General features: G+C 41.6%; 1 protein-coding gene across 1 annotated transcript; it reads right to left on the reverse strand.

The window, feature by feature from the left end:
• Positions 1–770: 770 nt before the first annotated feature.
• Positions 771–25337, reverse strand: LOC139441816 (multiple epidermal growth factor-like domains protein 6). Its single transcript, XM_071222573.1, has 13 exons — positions 25283–25337; positions 24277–24582; positions 23646–23930; positions 22981–23286; positions 22323–22619; positions 21493–21795; positions 14861–14945; positions 14461–14511; positions 12731–12781; positions 12166–12179; positions 2401–2457; positions 1882–1950; positions 771–1488 (listed from the first exon to the last, which is right to left on the reverse strand). The coding sequence occupies exons 1-13, from the start codon at positions 25335–25337 to the stop codon at positions 890–892; spliced, it is 2478 nt and encodes an 825-aa protein (XP_071078674.1). The 3' UTR covers positions 771–889.

Consider the following 25337-nt stretch of genomic DNA (forward strand, 5'->3'; position numbering starts at 1 on the left):
ATATACCTTTGGGATTTGCTGAAATTAGATACTGTTGTGAAGACAACCAACTCTAGTTGAATGTTATACAATTCGGTTACACTGTGTGAAGAAATAAGTACGTTGCAACGCTTTTTATACAATGTATACGTTTTTGAAACAGCGACTGACGGCCAGGCACCGTGAGGGATAAACACATGATCATGATATTGTCGGATTCGTACAATCGATTCTGTTTCTGTGAGAGATTTTGTCGGTTTAATTTGTTAAAGTCAAGCAGCAATAATTTGCACATTAAAAGTAACACCATAAATATATATGTATATTTCCTTTGTTAAACAATATCTACCACAAAGTCCATGTGTTGTATGCATATGCCATGAAGCCTGCATTGTGCCACTCTGTTTTGGCAGAGAAAACAGCCGGTCACTTTGGTGCACGACCTTGACCGCAATGCCGTGACGTCATCGACAGTGTGACGTCACCGCCATTGTACATTTGGCGCCACGACAGCTGGGCGAACCTCGGCTCAGTCTGAGGTCACAGAGTGCAGCGAGATGTAAACAAACAGTTTGTTGTGTGTTTCACGATTAATTATAAACTTGTGACACACAATTATCACAGACTAATTGTATCACGAGATGCAGTGTTCACATAATAATTACACATCATCAATATTTACACTCAGTTAAGTGAGGCAACAATTTTCTTACCTGATCATGTTAAGTTCCAAACACAACAAATGACAAAATGTCTAAAAATATTTTCAACAAGTTTTATTTCTCCTCAAACACAACAAACATTCTCACCAAATCCGGGAATATAGAACACGACGACGTGCACGGCAAACCACGTCAGTGTCTGTAACAACATGTCCCCCTCCACCGTCTACACAAACACGACACTGACGTCACTGAGCGCCGCGGGACTTCAGCAGTTCCACCAATGGCTGACGTCCCCCGAGTCTCGCCCAGTCCGCCGCTGTCTGCCCCGACTTGTTCCTGGCGTCGATGTCCACCACGTTCAGAGACAGCACATACTTCACCGTCTCCACGTCTCCTCCCATACAGGCGAAGTTAAGGATGTTGTTACCGTCCTCGTCCACCAGTGACACATCAGCCCCTTCACTCACCAGGAGCTCCACCACGTCTCTGTGTCCCCCCACTGCTGCCTCCATCACCGGTGTCCAGCTCCCCCATCCTCTACTGTTGATGTCCACCACGTGCAGAGACAGCACATACTTCACCGTCTCCACGTCTCCTCCCGTACAGGCGAGGTGAAGGATGTTGTTACCGTGTTTGTCCACCAGTGACACATCGGCCCCTTCACTCACCAGGATCTCCACCACGTCTCTGTGTCCCCTGTATGCTGCCTCCATCACCGGTGTCCTGCTCCCATCTCCTCTACTGTTGATGTCGACTCCCGGTGTAGTCAGGAGCCGCTTCACCTCCTCCAGGTCCCCGGCCCCGCTGGCGTAGAAGAGGTCGCGGTCTGCTCGTGATGGAGTCGCTGTAACACAAAGTAAACTCTGTACACATCCAGACATCTTTGTCCTACATCTACTGTGTTCACACCTCGAAGTGTTGATACGTGACAGGAACCTCGATACATGATGAACCACTTCCTGTATGGATGACAACAATATAACGATGAGGGGAGTGGTTCATGTATTGAACTAAGAATAATCTATTCACGTGACATTTGTTCAAGTGCTTTCTTCTACATCCAGTGGTTGTAACATTATTCTGTGTATGGCTGGGGAGTGTAACTGAGCTTTATAAGAAGATAGTCAGTCATTTTAATTGCTGTTTGAAATTATTAAAGTAATATGATATGTATTATTACATTGCTTTACATAAGCTTGTTCAGTTAGCTTTGTGCCTGCTGGGTTCTCCCACCTACCGTGTGAAGCAGTGGAGAGCAATGGATCCTTCTCGCTCTGGCTGTGATCCTGGCTCGGGTCACTCGAGGCTGAAACACAGGATTTGTTGTTTAGAAAACTATATATAGCACATAAGCATTATTGATATTGGCCACAGACCAGTTATTGCCATTCCACCAGTTTGAGGACCTGATTTAAAATACGTTTAGTATAGCAGAAGTATGAATATAGTAGTTTAGTGATTGTCAAATAAATTGAATGACTCTCATTAAAATACAACACAACTATAGATTGTTGTTATCCACCCCACGAGTCTATACACCTGCTTGTTGGATTGACATTTATGAGTCCTATCAGTGCAGTTGGTGACAGGTTTGAAATTGATAGACTAATAAGAGAATACATGTATCAACTTGTAGAGACTATTTATAGGACATTTGGGGAGTAGAATCTGGCTGATATGACATGATGATCTGACCAAATGTCATACAAAGTTGGACAATGACACTCTCTACCACATGCTGGGTTCTCCCTCCTACCTCGTCGATCAGAATGTTGTGTCGTCACCAGTGGCACCTGACTCGGATCACTCGAAGCTGAAACAGAATATGGTTGTTAGAAAACAATATAGATCTATAGCATATAATAAGCATTATAAAAACTTATTGTCCTTCGACAAATATTTCGCCTCTTAAAACGTTCACTCATGAATACGATTTAAACACGTTTGAAGAAGAGATATAAATATCAGGTAGATTCTAGTTCAGTGATTGGTAAATCGCTATAAATGACACAAATATGGACCTGCAGCAAATGTCAGTAAACATTCCATCATGTTATATATCAGCGTTAGAAATTGGCACTCGTCCCATAGTCCTTGCCAATCTGCACAATAGTTAAGGTATCATAAGGACTAGTAGAAATTTGCCATTTTAAAGGAGTTTGTTTGGATTTGTAGGGCTAACCTGTATTTCACTGATATCAGGACCAACAAATAGGGAGAGTTTTAATTCTTAGTTTTATATTATTACACTGATTCTACAATCTTAATACAACGTTACAAAACTCTGGAAAAAACAAATAACGATATGTTCCCAATCTGTCTTTGTTCAGAATCCTGGATAAATCCCGCATACAACACACACCTTGATTGTTGGTCATGTGCCCCGTATGTGTTTATACATAATAACATGAAACACGTTAGAATCCTATTTCTTATGTTGGAATCTATGTGTGTTAAGCTGTACACTGCCTTTGTGCTGACTTACAGAGTACATTCCCACTCTTTGATAAAATGTTCTAGGAATAGGCCCAGCTGACTACAGTGAATAAATAGATTGTTATGTTGTTTTGGAACCCAAACACACAGCATACACGAACATTGTTTTTGCTACACTGAAAGCCAAATTACATAATGTCTGCATATGAGTAATGTAGGAATAGTCAACCTCCAAAATCACAGGTGCATTGCTACATATTTACACGTTAATTTTCATTGCCGCTTCTGTGTATTTAAATGATAATCAGGTAGATCTATGTGTTGTCTGTGAGAATCAATGCACACCGTTATTTTCTATGACCATAAGGACATGGCGCCCTCCAGTGTGGCAGGTCCTACCAGTGTTGTACCAGTGTTCTACCAGTGTTGTACCAGTGTAGTACCAGTGTTGTACCAGTGTTGTACCAGTTTAGTACCAGTGTTGTACCAGTGTAGTACCAGTGTAGTACCAGTGTTGTACCAGTGTTGTACCAGTGTAGTACCAGTGTTGTACCAGTGTAGTACCAGTGTTGTACCAGTGTTGTACCAGTGTTGTACCAGTGCTGTACCAGTGTTTTACCAGTGTTGTACCAGTGTAGTACCAGTGTTGTACCAGTGTAGTACCAGTGTTGTACCAGTGTTGTACCAGTGTTGTACAAGTGTGGCAGGCCCTCCCAGTGTTGTACCAGTGTTGTACCAGTGTAGTACCAGTGTAGTACCAGTGTTGTACCAGTGTAGTACCAGTGTAGTACCAGTGTTGTACCAGTGTTGTACCAGTGTAGTACCAGTGTAGTACCAGTGTTGTACCAGTGTAGTACCAGTGTAGTACCAGTGTAGAACCAGTGTTGTACCAGTGTTGTACCAGTATTGTACCAGTGTAGTATCAGTGTAGTACCAGGGTTGTACCAGTGTAGTACCAGTGTTGTACCAGTGTTGTACCAGTGTTGTACCAGTGTAGTAGCAGTGTAGTACCAGTGTTGTACCAGTGTAGTACCAGGGTTGTACCAGTGTAGTACCAGGGTTGTACCAGTGTAGTAGCAGTGTAGTACCAGTGTTGTACCAGTGTAGTACCAGTGTAGTACCAGTGTTGTACCAGTGTAGTACCAGTGTTGTACCAGTGTTGTACCAGTGTAGTACCAGTGTTGTACCAGTGTAGTACCAGTGTGACAGGCCCTACCAGTGTAGTACCAGTGTAGTACCAGTGTAGTACCAGTGTAGTACCAGTGTGGCAGGCCCTACCAGTGTAGTACCAGTGTTGTACCAGTGTAGTACCAGTGTAGTACCAGTGTTGTACCAGTGTAGTACCAGTGTAGTACCAGTGTTGTACCAGTGTTGTACCAGTGTAGTACCAGTGTAGTACCAGTGTTGTACCAGTGTAGTACCAGTGTAGTACCAGTGTAGAACCAGTGTTGTACCAGTGTTGTACCAATGTTGTACCAGTGTAGTATCAGTGTAGTACCAGGGTTGTACCAGTGTAGTACCAGTGTAGTACCAGTGTTGTACCAGTGTTGTACCAGTGTTGTACCAGTGTAGTACCGGGGTTGTACCAGTGTAGTACCAGGGTTGTACCAGTGTAGTACCGGGGTTGTACCAGTGTAGTACCAGTGTAGTACCAGTGTTGTACCAGTGTAGTACCAGGGTTGTACCAGTGTAGTACCGGGGTTGTACCAGTGTAGTACCAGTGTAGTACCAGTGTTGTACCAGTGTAGTACCAGTGTAGTACCAGTGTTGTACCAGTGTAGTACCAGTGTTGTACCAGTGTTGTACCAGTGTAGTACCAGTGTTGTACCAGTGTTGTACCAGTGTGGCAGGCCCTACCAGTGTTGTACCAGTGTGGCAGGCCCTACCAGTGTAGTACCAGTGTAGTACCAGTGTTGTACCAGTGTAGTACCAGTGTTGTACCAGTGTGGCAGGCCCTACCAGTGTTGTACCAGTGTTGTACCAGTGTAGTACCAGTGTTGTACCAGTGTAGTACCAGTGTAGTACCAGTGTTGTACCATTGTAGTACCAGTTTTGTACCAGTGTTGTACCAGTGTAGTACCAGTGTAGTACCAGTGTAGTACCAGTGTTGTACCAGTGTGGCAGGCCCTACCAGTGTAGTACCAGTGTAGTACCAGTGTAGTACCAGTGTGGCAGGCCCTACCAGTGTAGTACCAGTGTTGTACCAGTGTAGTACCAGTGTAGTACCAGTGTAGTACCAGTGTGGCAGGCCCTACCAGTGTAGTACCAGTGTTGTACCAGTGTAGTACCAGTGTAGTACCAGTGTTGTACCAGTGTGGCAGGCCCTACCAGTGTAGTACCAGTGTAGTACCAGTGTAGTACCAGTGTAGTACCAGTGTTGTACACAGTGTAGTACCAGTGCTGTACCAGTGTTGTACCAGTGTTGTACCAGTGTAGTACCAGTGTTGTACCAGTGTAGTACCAGTGTAGTACCAGTGTAGTACCAGTGTAGTACCAGTGAAGTACCAGTGTAGTACCAGTGTGGCAGGCCCTACCAGTGTAGTACCAGTGTAGTACCAGTGTAGTACCAGTGTAGTACCAGTGTAGTACAGTGTTGTACACAGTGTAGTACCAGTGCTGTACCAGTGTAGTACCAGTGTTGTACCAGTGTAGTACCAGTGTAGTATCAGTGCTGTACCAGTGTAGTACCAGTGTTGTACCAGTGTAGTACCAGTGTTGTACCAGTGTAGTACCAGTGTTTTACCAATGTTGTACCAGTGTTGCACCAGTGTTGTACCAGTGTAGTACCAGTGTTGTACCAGTGTAGTACCAGTGTAGTACCAGTGTAGTACCAGTGTAGTACCAGGGTTGTACCAGTGTTGTACCAGTGTAATACCAGTGTAGTACCAGTGTAGTACCAGTGTTGTACCAGTGTTGTACCAGTGTTGTACCTGTGTAATACAAGTGTAATACCAGTGTAGTACCAATGTTGTACCAGTGTAGTACCAGTGTAGTACCAGTGTTGTACCAGTGTTGTACCAGTGTAATACCAGTGTAATACCAGTGAAGTACCAGTGTAGTACCAGTGTAGTACCAGTGTTGTACCAGTGTAGTAACAGTGAAGTACCAGTGTTGTACCAGTGTAGTAACAGTGTTGTACCAGTGTAGTACCAGTGTAGTACCAGTGTAGTACCAGTGTTGTACCAGTGTAGTACCAGTGTAGTACCAGTGTTGTACCAGTGTAGTACCAGTGTAGTACCAGTGTTGTACCAGTGTAATACCAGTGTTGTACCAGTGTAGTACCAGTGTTGTTCCAGTGTAGTACCAGTGTTGTACCAGTGTAGTACCAGTGTAGTACCAGTGTTGTACCAGTGTAGTAACAGTGTTGTACCAGTGTAGTACCAGTGTTGTACCGGTGTAGTACCAGTGTAGTACCAGTGTAGTACCAGTGTTGTACCAGTGTTCTACCAGTGTAGTACCAGTGTTGTACCAGTGTTGTACCAGTGTTGTACCAGTGTAGTACCAGTGTGGCAGGCCCTACCAGTGTAGTACCAGTGTAGTACCAGTGTTGTACCAGTGTTGTACCAGTGTAGTACCAGTGTAGTACCAGTGTAGTACCAGTGCTGTACCAGTGTAGTACCAGTGTGGCAGGCCCTACCAGTGTAGTACCAGTGTAGTACCAGTGTTGTACCAGTGTTGTACCAGTGTAGTACCAGTGCTGTACCAGTGTAGTACCAGTGTTGTACCAGTGTAGTACCAGTGTAGTACCAGTGTTTTACCAGTGTAGTACCAGTGTTGTACCAGTGTAGTACATTGTAGTACCAGTGTTGTACCAGTGTAGTACCAGTGTTGTACCAGTGTAGTACCAGTGTTTTACCAGTGTAGTACCAGTGTTGTACCAGTGTAGTACAGTGTAGTACCAGTGTTGTACCAGTGTAGTACCAGTGTAGTACCAGTGTTGTACCAGTGTAGTACCAGTGCTGTACCAGTGTAGTACCAGTGTAGTACCAGTGTAGTACCAGTGTGGCAGGCCCTACCAGTGTAGTACCAGTGTTGTACCAGTGTAGTACCAGTGTAGTACCAGTGTTGTACCAGTGTGGCAGGCCCTACCAGTGTAGTACCAGTGTAGTACCAGTGTAGTACCAGTGTAGTACCAGTGTTGTACACAGTGTAGTACCAGTGCTGTACCAGTGTAGTACCAGTGTTGTACCAGTGTAGTACCAGTGTTGTACCAGTGTTGTACCAGTGTAGTACCAGTGTAGTACCAGTGAAGTACCAGTGTAGTACCAGTGTGGCAGGCCCTACCAGTGTAGTACCAGTGCTGTACCAGTGTAGTACCAGTGTTGTACCAGTGTAGTACCAGTGTAGTAACAGTGAAGTACCAGTGTTGTACCAGTGTAGTACCAGTGTAGTACCAGTGTAGTACGAGTGTTGTACCAGTGTTGTACCAGTGTAGTACCAGGGTTGTACCAGTGTTGTACCAGTGTAGTACCAGTGTTGTACCAGTGTAGTACCAGTGTTGTACCAGTGTAATACCAGTGTTGTACCAGTGTAGTGCCAGTGTTGTTCCAGTGTAGTACCAGTGTTGTACCAGTGTTGTACCAGTGTAGTACGAGTGTTGTACCAGTGTTGTACCAGTGTAGTACCAGGGTTGTACCAGTGTTGTACCAGTGTAGTACCAGTGTTGTACCAGTGTAGTACCAGTGTTGTACCAGTGTAATACCAGTGTTGTACCAGTGTAGTGCCAGTGTTGTTCCAGTGTAGTACCAGTGTTGTACCAGTGTTGTACCAGTGTAGTACCAGTGTTGTACCAGTGTAGTAACAGTGGTGTACCAGTGTAGTACCAGTGTTGTACCAGTGTAGCGTTTATTCGACGTCTGTATTTATCGCAATTCAAAGAACATTGTACACAAATTGACAACTGTCTAGATGGTTTCCCTATGTCCATATTGCATCTGACAATAGGTGCAGTAAGCCAAGTAATAACACTGACGTAACAGGTTACTAGCACTGATTTTAAGGGGATACGTAAATACTAAAACATCAAGGACAGGGTTATAAATTGGCACTAGTCCTATAGTCCTTGCCAAACTGCCCAATAGTAAAGGTATCCTAAGGACTAGTAGAAATTAACCATTTTTAAAGGTTTTGCTATATGTTATCATTATAAAGACTAGTGGACTGAAACTGTTAGTTTCTACCGCTGAAGGAGAGACGCGAGGAACATGGCCCCAAAGTTGATGCGTTATTTCGTTGGAGCATAATGTCTGCATAACAGAATCTATAGCGCTCACACACACACTTTAACACACACACACACAAACCGAAACTCTTAACTTTTAAAACTGTTGCAACTATTCTCGTCTTGAAGCCTGTGTCATGTGACGATATTTCTCTGAGAAAAATGCCATAATTATAATACTCAGTAGGCCTGATCCTTCATAAAATAGAAACGAATATATTGACAAGGGAGCATTATGTTATTTACATATATTCTTTTACGTTCGACAAGGTGGGTTTTTCTTATGCTGGTATTTGAATGTCAGGCAAATTGATGCGATATTTGCCTAAAGAACATGAGTACAAACACGTGATGATAGGCCTGCATCTACATGACGACAAAGAGTGAAATGGCGACTGCCCGCGTGGTGTGCGCCGATATGGTTTTCGTATTCAACATCTTTGCCCCACCCTATTTTCTAAATTTCATTGCCACTCTTCAAAAATGTTGGTGCAGATATCTGCATTTGTTACACAAACAAAATAAGGCCGAGGCTAATACAGTTTCCCCCAGTGGTTGAAACGCCATTTATAAATGTTTACGTCCAGACGTTTGTTTCTCCCCGGTGACATGCTAAACAACCGTCTTGGTGTAAACACTGTGTGAAGCAAGCACCTGATTCCTACAACATTCATTTCTGCTGCTCATCAATCTTACTTTATTTACAATTTCTGTTTCATTTAATTTCCTAAATGATTATAAAAGTAGAAACTGATGACTTACCCACCGATTACGTCCTAACACGCGTGACACATCTCACTGCCGGTCATGAAATGCCTTGAGTGGCGACACTACGGCCGCCAAGGTGCGAGTTATGACGTCAATGTGACGTGTTAGGAGCATGGCATAGTTTGGCGCTCGACTGCTTGTACCGATCAACCGCTAGTGGCGCTAAACCATACCATCCACACAGTCGCATTAATGCAGTTTGGAGTTATACTACAGTTTTACCATCCAAACAGCAGCCTCCATAATTAATGGGTGTGGAGTGATATACTGTAAGTCTTACTACAATCTTTAATATCATCCACCAAGCCGTCAAGCTAATATAAATGAATCTATTGAGAAACGGAAAAGTAAACAACGAAGACGTCGCGACACTGTTCACTCAGCCGCTAACTTATTGATGAAATGTCGCGTTATCGCGCTTATCAATAGTGACTGCTTATTTTACTTTTAATAAATCAGATCTATAGATGAATGCGCCCAGGGATCGAACTCCGTCACAACAATTACAAATGCGCATACATATTTTAACATGGAGAAAATGGACAAACAAAGTTTTACAAACATCTTATCACATAACATGCCACATATCAATAATTGGAAATTGTGAAATAAGGAAATGTCACAACTAACGGACCAAGTTCCATTGTCTTTAAAAAAAACCTGCCAAGGATCAAACCGATACCGCACATCGGACAGGACCAACATTTCTCATTGTGCTGGTCTGAAAGAGTTAGGCAAAAAAAGGTCAGGCGTTACAACCCTCAGCTGTTTGTCATCCTCCCAAACCCGCCTCACTACCAAACACCAGCCTCACTACCAAACACCCGCCTCACTACCAAACACCCGCCTCACTACCAAACACCTTCCTCAATACCAAACAACCGCCTCACTACCAAACACTTGCTTCACTACCAAACACCCGCCTCACTACCAAACACACGCCTCACTACCAAACACCAGCCTCAATACCAAACACCCGCCTCACTACCAAACACCCGCCTCACTACCAAACACCCGCCTCACTAACACCAGCCTCACTACCAAACACCCGCCTCACAACCAAACACTTGCTTCACTACCAAACACCCGCCTCATTACCAAACACCCGCCTCATTAACAAACATCAGCCTCACTACCAAACACCAGCCTCACTAACAAACACCCGCCTCACAACCAAACACTTGCTTCACTACCAAACACCTGCCTCACTACCAAACACCAGCCTCACTACCAAACACCCGCCTCACTACCAAACACCAGCCTCACTAACAAACACCCGCCTCACTAACAAACATCAGCCTCACTAACAAACACCCGCCTCACTACCCAACACTTGCTTCACTACCAAACATCAGCCTCACTACCTAACATCAGCCTCACTACCAAACACCAGCCTCACTACCAAACACCAGCCTCACTAACAAACACCCGCCTCACAACCAAACACTTGCTTCATTACCAAACACCTGCCTCACTACCAAACACCAACCTCACTACCAAACACCCGCCTCACTACCAAACATCAGCCTCACTAACAAACACCCGCCTCACTAACAAACACCCGCCTCACTAACAAACACCCGCCTCACAACCAAACACTTGCTTCACAACCAAACACCTGCCTCACTACCAAACACCCGCCTCACTAACAAACACCAGCCTCAATACCAAACACCAGCCTCAATACCAAACACCCGCCTCACAACCAAACACTAGCCTCACTAACAAACACCAGCCTCACTACCAAACATCAGCCTCACTACCAAACACCTGCCTCACTACCAAACACCCGCCTCACAACCAAACACTTGCTTCACTACCAAACACCTGCCTCACTACCAAACACCCGCCTCATTAACAAACACCAGCCTCACTACCAAACACCCGCCTCACTACCAAACACCTGTATCACTACCACACACCTGCCTCACTACCAAACACCTGCCTCACTACCAAACATCAGCCCCATTACTAAACACTCGCCTCACAACCAAACACCCGCCTCACTACCAAACACCCGCCTCACTACCAAACACTAGCCTCACTACAAAACACCCGCCTCACTACCAAATACCCGCCTCACTACCAAACACCAGCCTCACTACCAAACACTAGCCACTCTACCAAACACCGGCCACACTACCAAACACCCTCCCACTACCAAACACCGGCCTTACTACCATACACCTGCCTCACTACCAAACAGTCTTAGTGTGGAGACGTAGGGGTGCCTGTCTTGGTGTTCAAACCTGTTGTCTGTGTTACTGCAGTGGAGACATAGGGGTGCATGTCTTGGTGTTATAGTCTGGTGTCTTTGTAACTGCACTGGAGACAAAGGGCTGCCTGTCTTGGTGTTAAAGCACGTTGTCTGTGTTGCTGCAGTAGAGACATGGTGGTGCCTGTCTTGATGTTAAAGTCTGTTTTTTTTACTGCAGTGGAGACCTACGGGTGCCTGCCTTGGTGTTAAAGCAAGTTGTCTGTGTTACTGCAGTGGCGACATAGGGGTGCCTGCCTTGGTGTTAAAGTCTGATGTCTGTGTTACTGCAGTGGAGACATAGGGGTGCCTGCCTTGGTGTTAAAGTCTGGTGTCTTTGTAACTGCAGTGGAGACATAGGGGTGCCTGTCTTTGTGTTAAAGTCTGTTGTCCGTGTTACTGCTGTGGAGACATACGGGTGCATGACTTGGTGTTATAGTCTGTTGTCTGTGTGGCTACAGTAGACTCCTAGGGGTGCCTGTCATGGCTGTAGAGACCGTTATGTGTGGCTACAGTAGACACCTATGATTTGACATACTGTCATCCGTGTGTTGTTTGGTTGTGTTGTATTTACCTAACTGTCCAAGTAGGTGGCTTGAGAGAATTGTGAATTATGTGGCTGTCAGAGATAGCAGTGTGAATTGTTAAAATATCAACTCAAATAATAGTGAATTCCCTTTGCTAGATTCAGACAAGTAACCTGACATTGCTGTCACATGCTGGTTCTGGCAAAAGTGCAGAGGCAGTCGTAAAATGTGAAACAAGAACGTCCACATCCCAAACAGTTGGTTGGTTGGTTGCAATAAGAATATGTTTAGACGAAAATATATTGTACTACTTACAAGGCCTTGGATTCCTGAAAAAGAATAAATGAGGAGGTATTTAAAACTGATAAAATTTAAATAAAGTTTTGGCGTATTTATCAATAACAAGGGGGCACATATGGCTCAGTCATCGTATACCCTACAGTTTGTTGTGCAGGATTGCATCCTTTTCGCGTGACAAAGTAGTGTCCCTTGGGCATGGCGAAAACCTAGGATGGTATAATCCCATATCGCCCTGATTATATGTCTAGGTTTGCAGCACCATAACCAAGTCCGTGGGTGTCACTTACGTGAAAATGTGTGAATATTATCCCTATTCATGTTAAACATGTAACATAATTATATCTGCATAATGTACTCTTCATTCAATTGGAGGAAATAAAGAATATCTATCTATCTATCTATCTATCTATCTATCTATCTATCTATCTATCTTCCGGCTGTACTCCCACATCAAGCTGACACGCCGTGATATAACTGAACTACTATAAATGAAGCTTACTCACCCACCTTTTCACTACCAACAATCATTTAGAGAAGATAATACCGCATGTTTTAAAGAACAAGTCTTCATGGAAATTACCTTCTGATAAGCCGTGTAAACCATTCGACAAGCGTTCTTATACATCGAGCACTGAAAATAGATTAAGTTATGAATACACAGGGTACCTGTTTGACATTTCCTCGTATACACCAACCCCTGAGGTTAGCACCCAACCCACACGAAGTAAACTCACCTCTTCCAGCAACAAATTGTCAAAAAGATAAAGATCTGCTGTAGATGTCAAAGAATACTACAAAAGGCCAAAGCGTTACAAACGCTAAACAGGTAATACTGAAAAGCTTGTTTATGACTCTCAAACTTGTTACTAGGGAAAGGATATTTGCAATCTGTTTGGACTTTATTTTCAAACAATAACTGTACCTTGCCCTGATGTAAAATGTGACTACATACATGCTCAGAATGTTAAGAACAGGTTGCTAATATTGAAACAATAGAGGATATAGATAACGACACCAGGTCACCATTTACATCTTCCCGAGGCAAGTGAGTTAACTGACTATAAAAGTCCAATTACCAGCCTTGCCGAACAAGGCTGGTATTATGGAGTTACATTTTGGCTGGGCTAACGAGTCTATGGAAAGTCAAATCAAAACCCCGCACCGAAATCGAAATCCGGTTTGTAAAATGTCGTGCAGATTTCTGTCGATTGCAGGATTTGCATAGCATGTGCACCGCCAACTCGTTGTCAACAGATATTTTCCAAGTCTTTTCGTGTTTTTAATCAAGGCGCTCACGTGATTTGATGCACTTCGCTATGTAAGACCCGTTTTATCACAATATAGATCTTGATTATCAATCAGATCGTTTTGACTGGGCGCCACCATTTTGTTTGAAAGAAATGTAAGTGATACGAGAGGTGGAATCTGATTGGTCCATAGGAAAGGCTTAGAAGGAACATAACTCGTAATAACCACTGGTGGTGCTACGGTCGAGCCCAGGAATTCCAACCTAGTTCGGCAAGGGTGGAAAGTGGACTTTTATAGTCAGTTAACTCCCTTGTCTCAGTAAGATGGTAATATAGGGCTAATACAGTAATAATGTAGGGCCCTGCTTAAAGTATTACCACCTGTCAGAAAATACACTACCACTAAGCTGTGAGTCTGGAAACTAGCCTTGGAGGAGTTTGACCATTATTAACTAATATTGCAAGACTTGTATTCTATGGATCAGCTGAAATTATCTAGAAAATGCTCTTCTAAAACTGTTGCCAATGATGTTGTAAAGGACGTGTTTATGTCTTGTACGATCAATATGAATGACCGAAATGTACTTTTTAACAGCATATGTTATATCCTGGAGGTAAATGCTTTTGTTAAGGTCTTGGAGAAAGAGGATAATGTCATTCTTGCGTTTATACTTGGTGGATGTCCAATAGAATGTATTATGGTACCAGAAAGGGATGTGTGGGCAGAAGTAATAATTAATGGTAGTCGCTTTATAAGGAAATGGCGATGCCTGCTAAAAATTTGTATGTTTATGAACATGTGTAAATATACCCCCTATTCATGTTAAACATGTAACATAATTATATCTACATGCTGTAATCTTCATTCAGGTGGAGGAAATAAAGAATATCTATCTTTCAGCTTTCCTCCCACATGAAGCTGACACGCCGTGATATAACTTAACTACTGCTGAATGCGACGTTACATCAAACTTACTCACCCACCTCTTCACTAACACTACCAACAATCATTTAGAGAAGATAATACCACATGTTTTAAAGAACAAGTCTTCATGGAAATTACCTTCTGATAAGACGTGTAAACCATTCGACAAGCGTTCTTCTACATTGAGCACTGCAAATAGATTTAGTTATTAATACACAGTGTACCTGCTTGACATTTCCTCGTATTCACCAGGGTTACCCCACACAAATACGTATTCACATTTGCAAGTATAACATATCATGTGTTGAATGAAAATTGGCATCAATGAACGACCGAATACAATTGCCGCTGATGGCAACATGGTAAATATAGAATAATATTTGTGTATTCAAAAAATCTGAAATCGTGTGATTATATTATATACAACATTATATCCAAGGAAAATGTGTCAAAGTTACGCTGAATAAACTGAACTGATCATAAAGTAGATGCTGATGTAGTCTGAGGTTAGCACCCGACCCACACAAAGTAAACTCACCTCTTCCAGCAACACATTGTTGAAAAGATAAAGAATACCAGTAATATCCACATCAACTGCATACTCAGGTTAATGTGCCCTTCACCTGCAACAAACAAACACAATATGACTAAAAAGTCTGCCTGTTGTGTCCCTCGCCTGTAACAAACAAACACAATATGACTAGTTAATCCGTCTTATGTGCCCCTCACCTGTAACAAACAAACACAATATGACTAATTAGTGTGTCTTATGTGCCCCTCACCTGTAACAAACAAACACAATATGACTAATAAATCTGTCTGATGTGCCCCTCACCTGTAACAAACATACACAACATAATCAATTAATCTGTCTTATGTTTCCCTCACACAATAGGATTAATTAGTCTGTCTTATGTGCCCCTCACCTGTAACAAACATACACAACATAATCAATTAATCTGTCTTATGTTCCACTCACACAATATGACTAATTAATCTGTCTTATGTGCCCCTCGCCTGTAACAAACATACACAACATAATCAATTAATCTGTCTTATGTTCCACTCACACAATATGACTAATTAATCTGTCTTATGTGCCCCTCACCAGTAACAAACATACACAATATGACTAATTCATTCGTCTTATGTGCCCCTCACCTGTAACAAACATACACAACATAATCAATTAATCTGTCTTATGTTCCCCTCACACAATATGACTAATTAATCTGTCTTATGTGCCCCTCACCAGTAACAAACATACACAACATAATCAATTAATCTGTCTTATGTTCCCCTCACACAATATGACTAATTAATCTGTCTTATGTGCCCCTCACCAGTAACAAACATACACAACATAATCAATTAATCTGTCTTATGTTCCCCTCACACAATATGACTAATTAATCTGTCTTATGTGCCCCTAACCTGTAAGAAACAAACACAATATGACTAATTCATTCGTCTTATGTGCCCCTCACCTGTAACAAACAAACACAATATGACTAATATGTCTGTCTGATGGGCCCCTCACCTGTAAGAAACAAACACAATATGACTAATTAGTCTGTCTGATGTGTCCCTCATCTGTAACACACAAACACAATATGACTAATTCATTCGTCTTATGTGCCCCTCGCCTGTAACAAACATACACAACATAATCAATTAATCTGTCTTATGTTCCACTCACACAATATGACTAATTAATCTGTCTTATGTGACCCTCACCTGTTACAAACATACACAACATAATCAATTAATCTGTCTTATGTTCCCCTCAAACAATATGACTAATTAATCTGTCTTATGTGCCCCTCACCAGTAACAAACATACACAACATAATCAATTAATCTGTCTTATGTGCCCCTCACCTGTAACAAACAAACACAATATGACTAATTCATTCGTCTTATGTGCCCCTCACCTGTAACAAACAAACACAATATGACTAATTAATCTGTCTTATGTGCCCCTCACCTGTAACAAACATACACAACATAATCAATTAATCTGTCTTATGTTCCACTCACACAATATGACTAATTAATCTGTCTTATGTGCCCCTCACCAGTAACAAACATACACAACATAATCAATTAATCTGTCTTATGTTCCCCTCACACAATATGACTAATTAATCTGTCTTATGTGCCCCTCACCAGTAACAAACATACACAACATAATCAATTAATCTGTCTTATGTTCCCCTCAAACAATATGAATAATTAATCTGTCTTATGTGCCCCTCACCTGTAACAAACAAACACAATATGACTAATTCATTCGTCTTATGTGCCCCTCACCTGTAACAAACAAACACAATATGACTAATATGTCTGTCTGATGGGCCCCTCACCTGTAAGAAACAAACACAATATGACTAATTAGTCTGTCTGATGTGTCCCTCATCTGTAATACACAAACACAATATGACTAATTCATTCGTCTTATGTGCCCCTCGCCTGTAACAACCTAACACAATATGACTAATTAGTGTGTCTGATGTGCCCCTCACCTGTAACAAACAAACACAATATGACTAATTAGTCTGTCTGATGTGTCCCTCATCTGTAACACACAAACACAATATGACTAATATGTCTGTCTGATTGGCCCCTCACTTGTAACACATTACCACAATATGACTAATTAATCTGTCTTATGGGCCCCTCACCTGTAAGAAACAAACACAATATGATTACTTAGTCTGCCTGTTGTGCCCCTCACCTGCAACAAACAAACACAATATGACTAATTAATCCATCTTATGTGCCCCTCACCTGTAAAAAACAAACACAGTATGACTAATTAATCCGGCTTATGATGCCCCCCACCTGTAACAAACAAACACAATATGACTAATTAATCCGGCTTATGGTGCCCCCCACCTGTAACAAACAAACACAATATGACTAATTCATTCGTCTTATGTGCCCCTCGCCTGTAACAAACAAACACAATAAGACTAGTTAGTGTGTCTGATGTGCCCCTCACCTGTAACAAACAAACACAATATGACTAATTAGTCTGTCTGATGGGCCCCTCACCTGTAACAAACACAATATGACTAATTAGTCTGTCTGATGTGCCCCTCCCATGTAAAAAACAAAAACAATATGACTAATTAATTCGTCTGATGTGCCCCACACCTGCAACAAACAAACACAATATGACTTATTAGTCGCCTGTAACAACCACAATGTGACTAATTAATTCGTCTTATGTGCTACTCACCTGTAACAAACCAACACAATATGACTAATTAATCCGTCTTATGTGCCCGTCACCTGCAACAAACAAACACAATATGACTAATTAGTCTGCCTGATGTGCCCTTCACCTGCAACAAACAAACACAATTTGAATAATTAGTCTGCCTGTTGTGTCCCTCACCTGTAACACACAAACACAATATGACTAATTAGTTTATCATCCAAAACTGGCTCCCACAGGAGATATCGCTTGGGTAAGATCAAGTGATATCTACACTGTAGATATCGCTGCAATGAAATTACATTACAATGCTTTGCAGACCATTGTGACGTCACTGGTTACCTTGACATCACAATCAATTGACATCACTAATGGCTCTGCTTCTGAAGCTGTTACCAGTAATTTTTACACTGAAGACACTGCTAATCACTGTCTACAAATTGAAAAAGTTGGAAGAATGATGTTGAATGATAAATCAAATCTCACCCTCATGTCTTTTGATATCAAATATATCAACACTCGTTGATAAAAGTGGCCAAAATCCTCGGCAAGCCTCGTAATTTTTCCACTTTTATCAGCTCGTGTTGATATATTTGATGTCAAAAGACACTCGGGTGAGATTCGTTGATAAAAGTGTCAAAAATCCTCGGCAAGCCTCGGGACTTTCCACTATTATCAACTGGTGTTGATATATTTGATATCAAAAGACACTCGGGTGAGATTCTCTATTTATAGACTCAATATACACCCCCTTAAGTTTATGACTTCTTCTTTGAAAGACTTGTCATAGTCAAAGTGATAATAGTCGTTCCTTAAATCAGGCCTCTCAATGAAATGCCGATCAACTTTTATTATATTATACTGTGTACCTTTATCAACCCGGCAATTAAATACGTTTATGGTCAAAAACACAATTTTCCTTCTTTGTTGATGAAGTCTTGTAAAAACATAAAAAAAACAGATATCTATGTTGTATTGTATATACTCACACACTCAAACACACACACACACACACACACACACACACACACACACACACACACACACACACACACGATGATGTACAAATAGTGGACAATATTACTACTTAGGATAATTAATGACATTAAGTGCTAAGAAAATATACTCAACAACCAAAGTTCCTGTGACATCAATAGTTTAGTGTATTTTTCAAACAAGTAACGTTGGGTTTTCAATATTGTAGTACATGGAATAAAGTCACAAAAACGCAAACGCTACAGAAAAGCATGCATTCCATGCAAAAGTTGACTTTTATGCAAGCCCCATGCATTTCACTACCCAAGAATGGGTATAAAAACATGTGCGTTAACGGTAAGTTCTATTCAGTGATGAGTCTCGTTTTCACCTCAGCCACAGCGATGGACGGATTCGAGTGTACCGACGTCGAGTTGAACGTTACGTCAATCACTGTGTCATGGAAGAGGATCGGTAGGTGGGCGGCAGCGTCATGGTATGGTGTGGGATTACAGCAAGACAGAGGACCCGTTTGATAGCGATAGAGGGAAATCTCAACGAGATCATCGGCCCTGTTGTTCTACCGTTTTTGCGTCGACATGGGCCGGGCACTACCTTTCAACGCCCAGTCTCATATTGATCGACTTGTTCAGGATTCTCTTCAACAAAACAATGTGAATGTCATCCCCTGGCCGGCTCGCTCCCCTGATCTCTCACCAATCGAGCACATGTGGGATGAGATGGATCGCCACCTTCGACGTCAACCACGTGTGCCACAGACACTCCAGTAACTTTGAAACATGTTCCAGCACATATGGACAGATATCCCACAGGACATTTTGCGACGCCTGGTCCATTTCATGAGACGAAGATGTGTTGCTTGCATCGCAACCAGAGGTGGACACACACGCTATTGATTTGTAAATTGACATTTTGGCATGTTTTGTTTTTGTATGAAATCACGCATTTTCTGAAGTCAGTATGGCAAATTAAACCACTTACAAGGGAGTCTTTTATCTGTTGCAAACCGAAATTGTTTCATATTTGTTAAAAACATTACTTTGCATTAAATCTTATTCAATGTCACAGGAACTTTTGTTGTTCAGTATATATTTCCCAAGACTCTTAAGTAAAGACGGATTTGAGCTGAAGAACAGCATTTTAAGTTTTTGCTGGTTTGGATGGACACAATAATACTTTGGTAAAATAATGTCTCTTACACCTGCATAGAATAGACACTGGATACAAAAATTTTGATTCTACTGTTAAATCTATGCAAAGATAATAATATACTGTCGACCTAAGAGCATCTAAATTTAGCTAAAGTTTTTAGTTCGATCATATTGTCAATAAAGAAAATATAATCTTCCAAACCATATTCTATTAACATGTTTGTAAAAGACCAACTTTGGAGAAGTGATATTACCGTTCCATATCCGTAATCAATATCTTTACAGCATTGTAGAAATTAATCAATAAATAAATCAACACAACCAACACTTTGATGGGGCAAAACGTCTCCAAAACCATACTTATATGACACGTCTTTAACATCATAAGCCCAGCATTTTCCCCATTTCAGCCTTACTGAACTCGAAGTGGTACACATGCATATGAATAATATTTTATTTTTGGCTCAGCAATCGCACCATGTCATGTTTCAAAGTAGAAAAAAAGTGCCTTCTTCCTTTGCTTTCTCCAAGAAGGGATTGAAGGTTTGTCGGCTACGTCTCTATGCATCTGTATAATCGTCAGAGATACCTATGTTATGCCTTTTCAGTTTCTTAACTTGGTTCATGATAGTAGCTTCCTGTTTTGGAGTCCTGAACGTAGCTAGAATGTGCCTTGGTCCACTTGATTTTGCTGGAAGCCAACTCACTCTGTCAAATATTGTTTCTTCCTGTATTTCCACGTTATCAACAATCACACCAAGCAGTTTATTTTCTGTCTCTTCTGTTAACTCTCTAAATGTCTCCTCGACGTTATAAACATTTACAATGTTCTTTCTCTGCTAGCTATCTAGCATGTCCACTATACGACTTAAGTTAGTAAGTTGGTCCCGAAAGTCACCATTTTCATCAGATAGAATATGTACCTCTTTCTCTACTTGTGTTATAGTGCTCATTTTGTCGAAATTAGTTGGCATGTCCCTCCTCATGCCTTGTATTTCAGCTATTACTTCTTTCAAGCTCGGTTCCCGTGAGCTGTCCAATGTAGTTTGTGCGACATGTGCAACATAGCGACACGCATAACTGACCGTTGTCATTGTCTGCCACTCATAAATGCTGAAACGTTGCCAGGTAACATCCAGCATGTCCTCTATATGTCTCCAAATCGCATCTCATTTCCTTATCAATTACCACGGTGACTTGCGAGGTTTTGTTGGTTGTTTTAACAGCTCAGATCAGTAATTTCGACAGAACATGTTCATATAATGTTATGGCCCTTTGACAAGGGGGCTTTCACTGGCTTACATTCAACAGATGAAGTATTCGACACATACTGTTAATTAATACGTTGAAACTCCAATGTTCTCATGTCCTAGTATTATTTTAATCATTTTATTTATTGTTATGACAGTATCGTTATATAAGTATGTCATTAGTGCAACAAAAACACCTCACTTATATAGTCGGTGCAAAGAAAGTAAGCACATTCGTATACAGTAACATTTCTCATTCAAAGGAAGCTGACATATTTTATCTTGGGTGTCACTATTGAAGTGCATTTTAGTGACGAGTTCACATATTACATCCGGCAAAAAATTATAATCTATTGGCGTAAAACCAAATAAACGGGTTGGATTATGGTTGGATTTATGTCAAAACATGATGTACATTTACACATAATATCCAAATAGTCGTACAAACCAACTAGGAGCTGCCAATCTGCTGTATGCCATCTTCTTAACATCTATCCTATGTTCTGACTCAACTCTTATCAGGATCTGTTTATAGAACTGACGCCAGTACCTGTTGTCTGTATCTGTGATCCTGTTCTGTTACAGAATTGCCCAATGTATCCATCTATGCACCCGAGGGTACATCCCCCGTTGGGTTGGTTGCACTTGGTGCTGATGCAGTTCGGGCTACAAAGTTGATCACAGCGGTCAGCATGCCGACCACGAACACATCCTTCTAAACACATCCCAGTGTCTTTGTCACAGGGTCGAAGGTTTCTCCCTAGGTGAAGTCCACAGTGATCTGAACATAATCGGTCACAGTTGTGTCCATACTTGCCCCACCCGCACACCGAGATACCCTGTGCTGTAGAAACTGAAAACAAACATTCATTTGGAGTTAACGTGGACTAAAGTTGGATCAAGTTTTCAAGAGAGAAGAGTAACTTCCCTTGGATGAGTTTTGTGTTTTAAAAGAACAGTGAGTGAGTGAGTGAGTATGGTTTTACGCCGTTTTTAGCAATATTCCAGCAATATCATGGCGGGGGACACCAGAAATATGCTTCACACATTGTACCCACGTCGGGAATCGAACCCGTGTCTTCGGCGTGACGAGCGAACGCTTTACCCACTAGGCTACTCGACCGCCCTGTTAAACGAATAAATATTATCACATGTATCTGTGCAACCAACAGTGAAAAGGAATGGAATCATATTTTTAGTGTAGAAAGTACTGCAAAAGTCTCAATCAAAATAGTTAAAAGAAATTGATCTACTAACCATCACTTCAAAGTTCATCCCAACTGAAGACAGAATAATAATCTCATATTCAGAAAAAAAGATACAAAAGGTAAGATAAAAATACTAACATCAGAATCTGTTTATAGAACTGTATCTATGTACCTGTTGACTGAATCTGTACACCTGTTGTTATGTTACAGAAATATCCACTGTATCCTTCTGTACACCCGATGGTACACCCCCCGTTGAGTTGGTTGCACGTGGTGCTGATGCAGTTCGGGTTACAAAGTTGATCACAGTGGTCACCATGCCGACCTTTAACACACCCTTGTAAACACTTCCCAGTATCTTTGTGACAGGGTCGAAGGTTTCTGCCATGGTAAAGTCCACAGTCATCTGAACATAGTCGGTCACAGTTGTGTCCATACATGCCCCACTCGCACACCGGGACACCCTGTACTGTAGAAACAGAAAACAAAAAATCATTTGGAGTTAATGTGCGCAATAGTTGGATCAAGTTTTCAAGAGAGAAAAGTTACTTCCCTTGAATGAGTTTTGTGTTTTAAACGTATAAATATAATCACACGTATCTGTGCAACCAACAGTGAAAAGGAATCGAATAAGTGAGCATTTTTCTCGTGTAGAAAGTACTGCAAAAGTTTCATTGAAAACAGTTCAATGAAAGTGATCTGCTAACCATCACTTCAAAGTTCATCCCAACTGAAGACAGAATAATAATCTCATATTCAGAAAAAAAGATACAAAAGGTAAGATAAAAGTACTAACATCAGAATCTGTTTATAGAACTGTATCTATGTACCTGTTGACTGAATCTGTACACCTGTTGTTATGTTACAGAAATATCCACTGTATCCTTCTGTACACCCGATGGTACACCCCCCGTTGCCTTGGTTGCACGTGGTGCTGATGCAGTTCGGGTTACAAAATTGATCACAGAGGTCACCATGCCGACCACGAACACACCCTTGTAAACACTTCCCAGTAACTTTGTCACAGGGTCGAAGCTTTGTGCCATGGTAAAGTCCACAGTCATCTGAACATAGTCGGTCACAGTTGTGTCCATACTTGCCCCACTCGCACACCGGGACACCCTGTACTGTAGAAACTGGAAACAAACATTCATTTGGAGTTAATGTGGGCAATAGTTGGATCAAGTTTTCAAGAGAGAAGAGTTACTTCCCTTGAATGAGTTTCGTGTTTTATAATCATACGTATCTGTGCAACCAACAGTGAAAAGGAATCGAAAAAGTGATCATTTTTCTTGTGTAGAAAGTGCTGCAAAAGTCTCAAAGAAAACAGGTAAATGAAAGTGCTCTACTAATCATCACTTGAAAGTTCATCTCAACTAAAGACAGAGAAATAATCTCATATTCAGAAAAAAGATACAAAAGGTAAGATAAAAATACTAACATCAGAATCTGTTTATAGAACAGTATCTGTGCACTGCTGTCTGTATTTGCGTACCTGTTGTTATGTTACAGAAATATCCACTGTATCCTTCCATACACCCGATGGTGCATTCCCCTTTGAGTTGAATGCACGAATTTTTGATACAGTTCGGGCTACAAAGTTGATCACAGTGGTCACCATGCCGACCACGAACACACCCTTCTGAACACTTCCCAGTATCTTTCTGACAGTGTCGAAGGTTTCTGACAGGATGAAGTCTACAGTGATCTGAACATAGTCGGTCACAGTTGTGTCCATACTTGCCCCACTCACACACCGGGACACCCTGTACTGTAGAAACTGAAAACAAAAATTCATTCTGAGTTAACTTGGAGAATACTTTGATCAAGTTTTCAAGAGAGAAGAGTTACTTCCCTTGGATTAGATTTATGTTTTAAACGCATAAAAATAATCACATGTATTTGCGCAACCAACAAAGGAATCGAATATGTGAGCACATTTCTCGTGTAGAAAGTACTGCAAAAGTTTCATTGAAAACAGTTCAATGAAAGTGATCTGCTAACCATCACTTCAAAGTTCATCCCAACTGAAAACAGAATAATAATCTCATATTCAGAAAAAAGATAAAAAAGGTAAGATAAGAATACTAACAACAGAATCTGTGTATAGAACTGTTTCTATGTACCTGTTGTCTGTGTCTGTACACCTGTTGTTATGTTACAGAAATATCCACTGTATCCTTCTATACATCCGATGGTACATCCCCCGTTGCCTTGGTTGCACGTGGTGCTGATGCAGTTCGGGCTACAAAGTTGATCACAGTGGTCACCATGCCGACCACGAACACACCCTTGTAAACACTTCCCAGTAACTTTGTGACAGGGTCGAAGGTTTCTGCCATGGTAAAGTCCACAGTCATCTGAACATAGTCGGTCACAGTTGTGTCCATACTTGCCCCACTCGCACACCGCGACATCCTGTACTGCAGAAACTGAAAACAAAAGTGAAATGCGATACATATCTACTGCCGACGTGTTTGAAGCTTGAATGATTAGGCTAGTAATAATGTCTCTCAGTAGTCAATAGATCGGGGTCATGAAGGCCCCAACCACGTAAGGAGTTAAGACACGTAGGTGGGTTTCCCATATTCACACTGACCATGTGTCCAGGTTTGTCAGCACCACATCCTATCTCAGTACCAAACATCGAAGACCTGCTTCACGTAGGAATATCCTCCCACATTAAGTTGACATGTCGTCTAAACAGTGTTGAGCCAAAGTCACTCATTAAAAGATCACATGACTATGAGTATGAACTTTGGTTACTGATGGTAGCCCCATTCCACTTTTCAAGATATATATATAAGACAGGTCGACCTCAGCCTAGTTAAACATAACAATGTCACAATACATACATATTATATAAGACAGGTCGACCTCAGTCTAGTTAAGCATTACAAGGTCACAACACACAGTCAGTATGGGTTCTCGTGTGTATACATGTATGAAGAACAGGTGGAATGGTCGATTTAGACGTCTTTCCTCTTTCATTAATGTATCAGTTGTATGATCTTGTCCGACCCAGTTGTCGCTCATTTTGAGTGAACATACATGTATGGAGACAGGGTTGAATAACGGATTTCATCTTCTGTCAATCATCATTTAGGTATCAGCTAAGCGACTTTGTTCTACCGAGCTGTTGCTGTCGGTAAAGGAATATACTTGCATCTGTATCGAAACTTTGCAT

This window comes from Haliotis cracherodii, unplaced genomic scaffold, assembly GCF_022045235.1.
Source record: "Haliotis cracherodii isolate W230 unplaced genomic scaffold, xgHalCrac1.p SCAF_45, whole genome shotgun sequence".
Taxonomy (NCBI): domain Eukaryota; kingdom Metazoa; phylum Mollusca; class Gastropoda; order Lepetellida; family Haliotidae; genus Haliotis; species Haliotis cracherodii.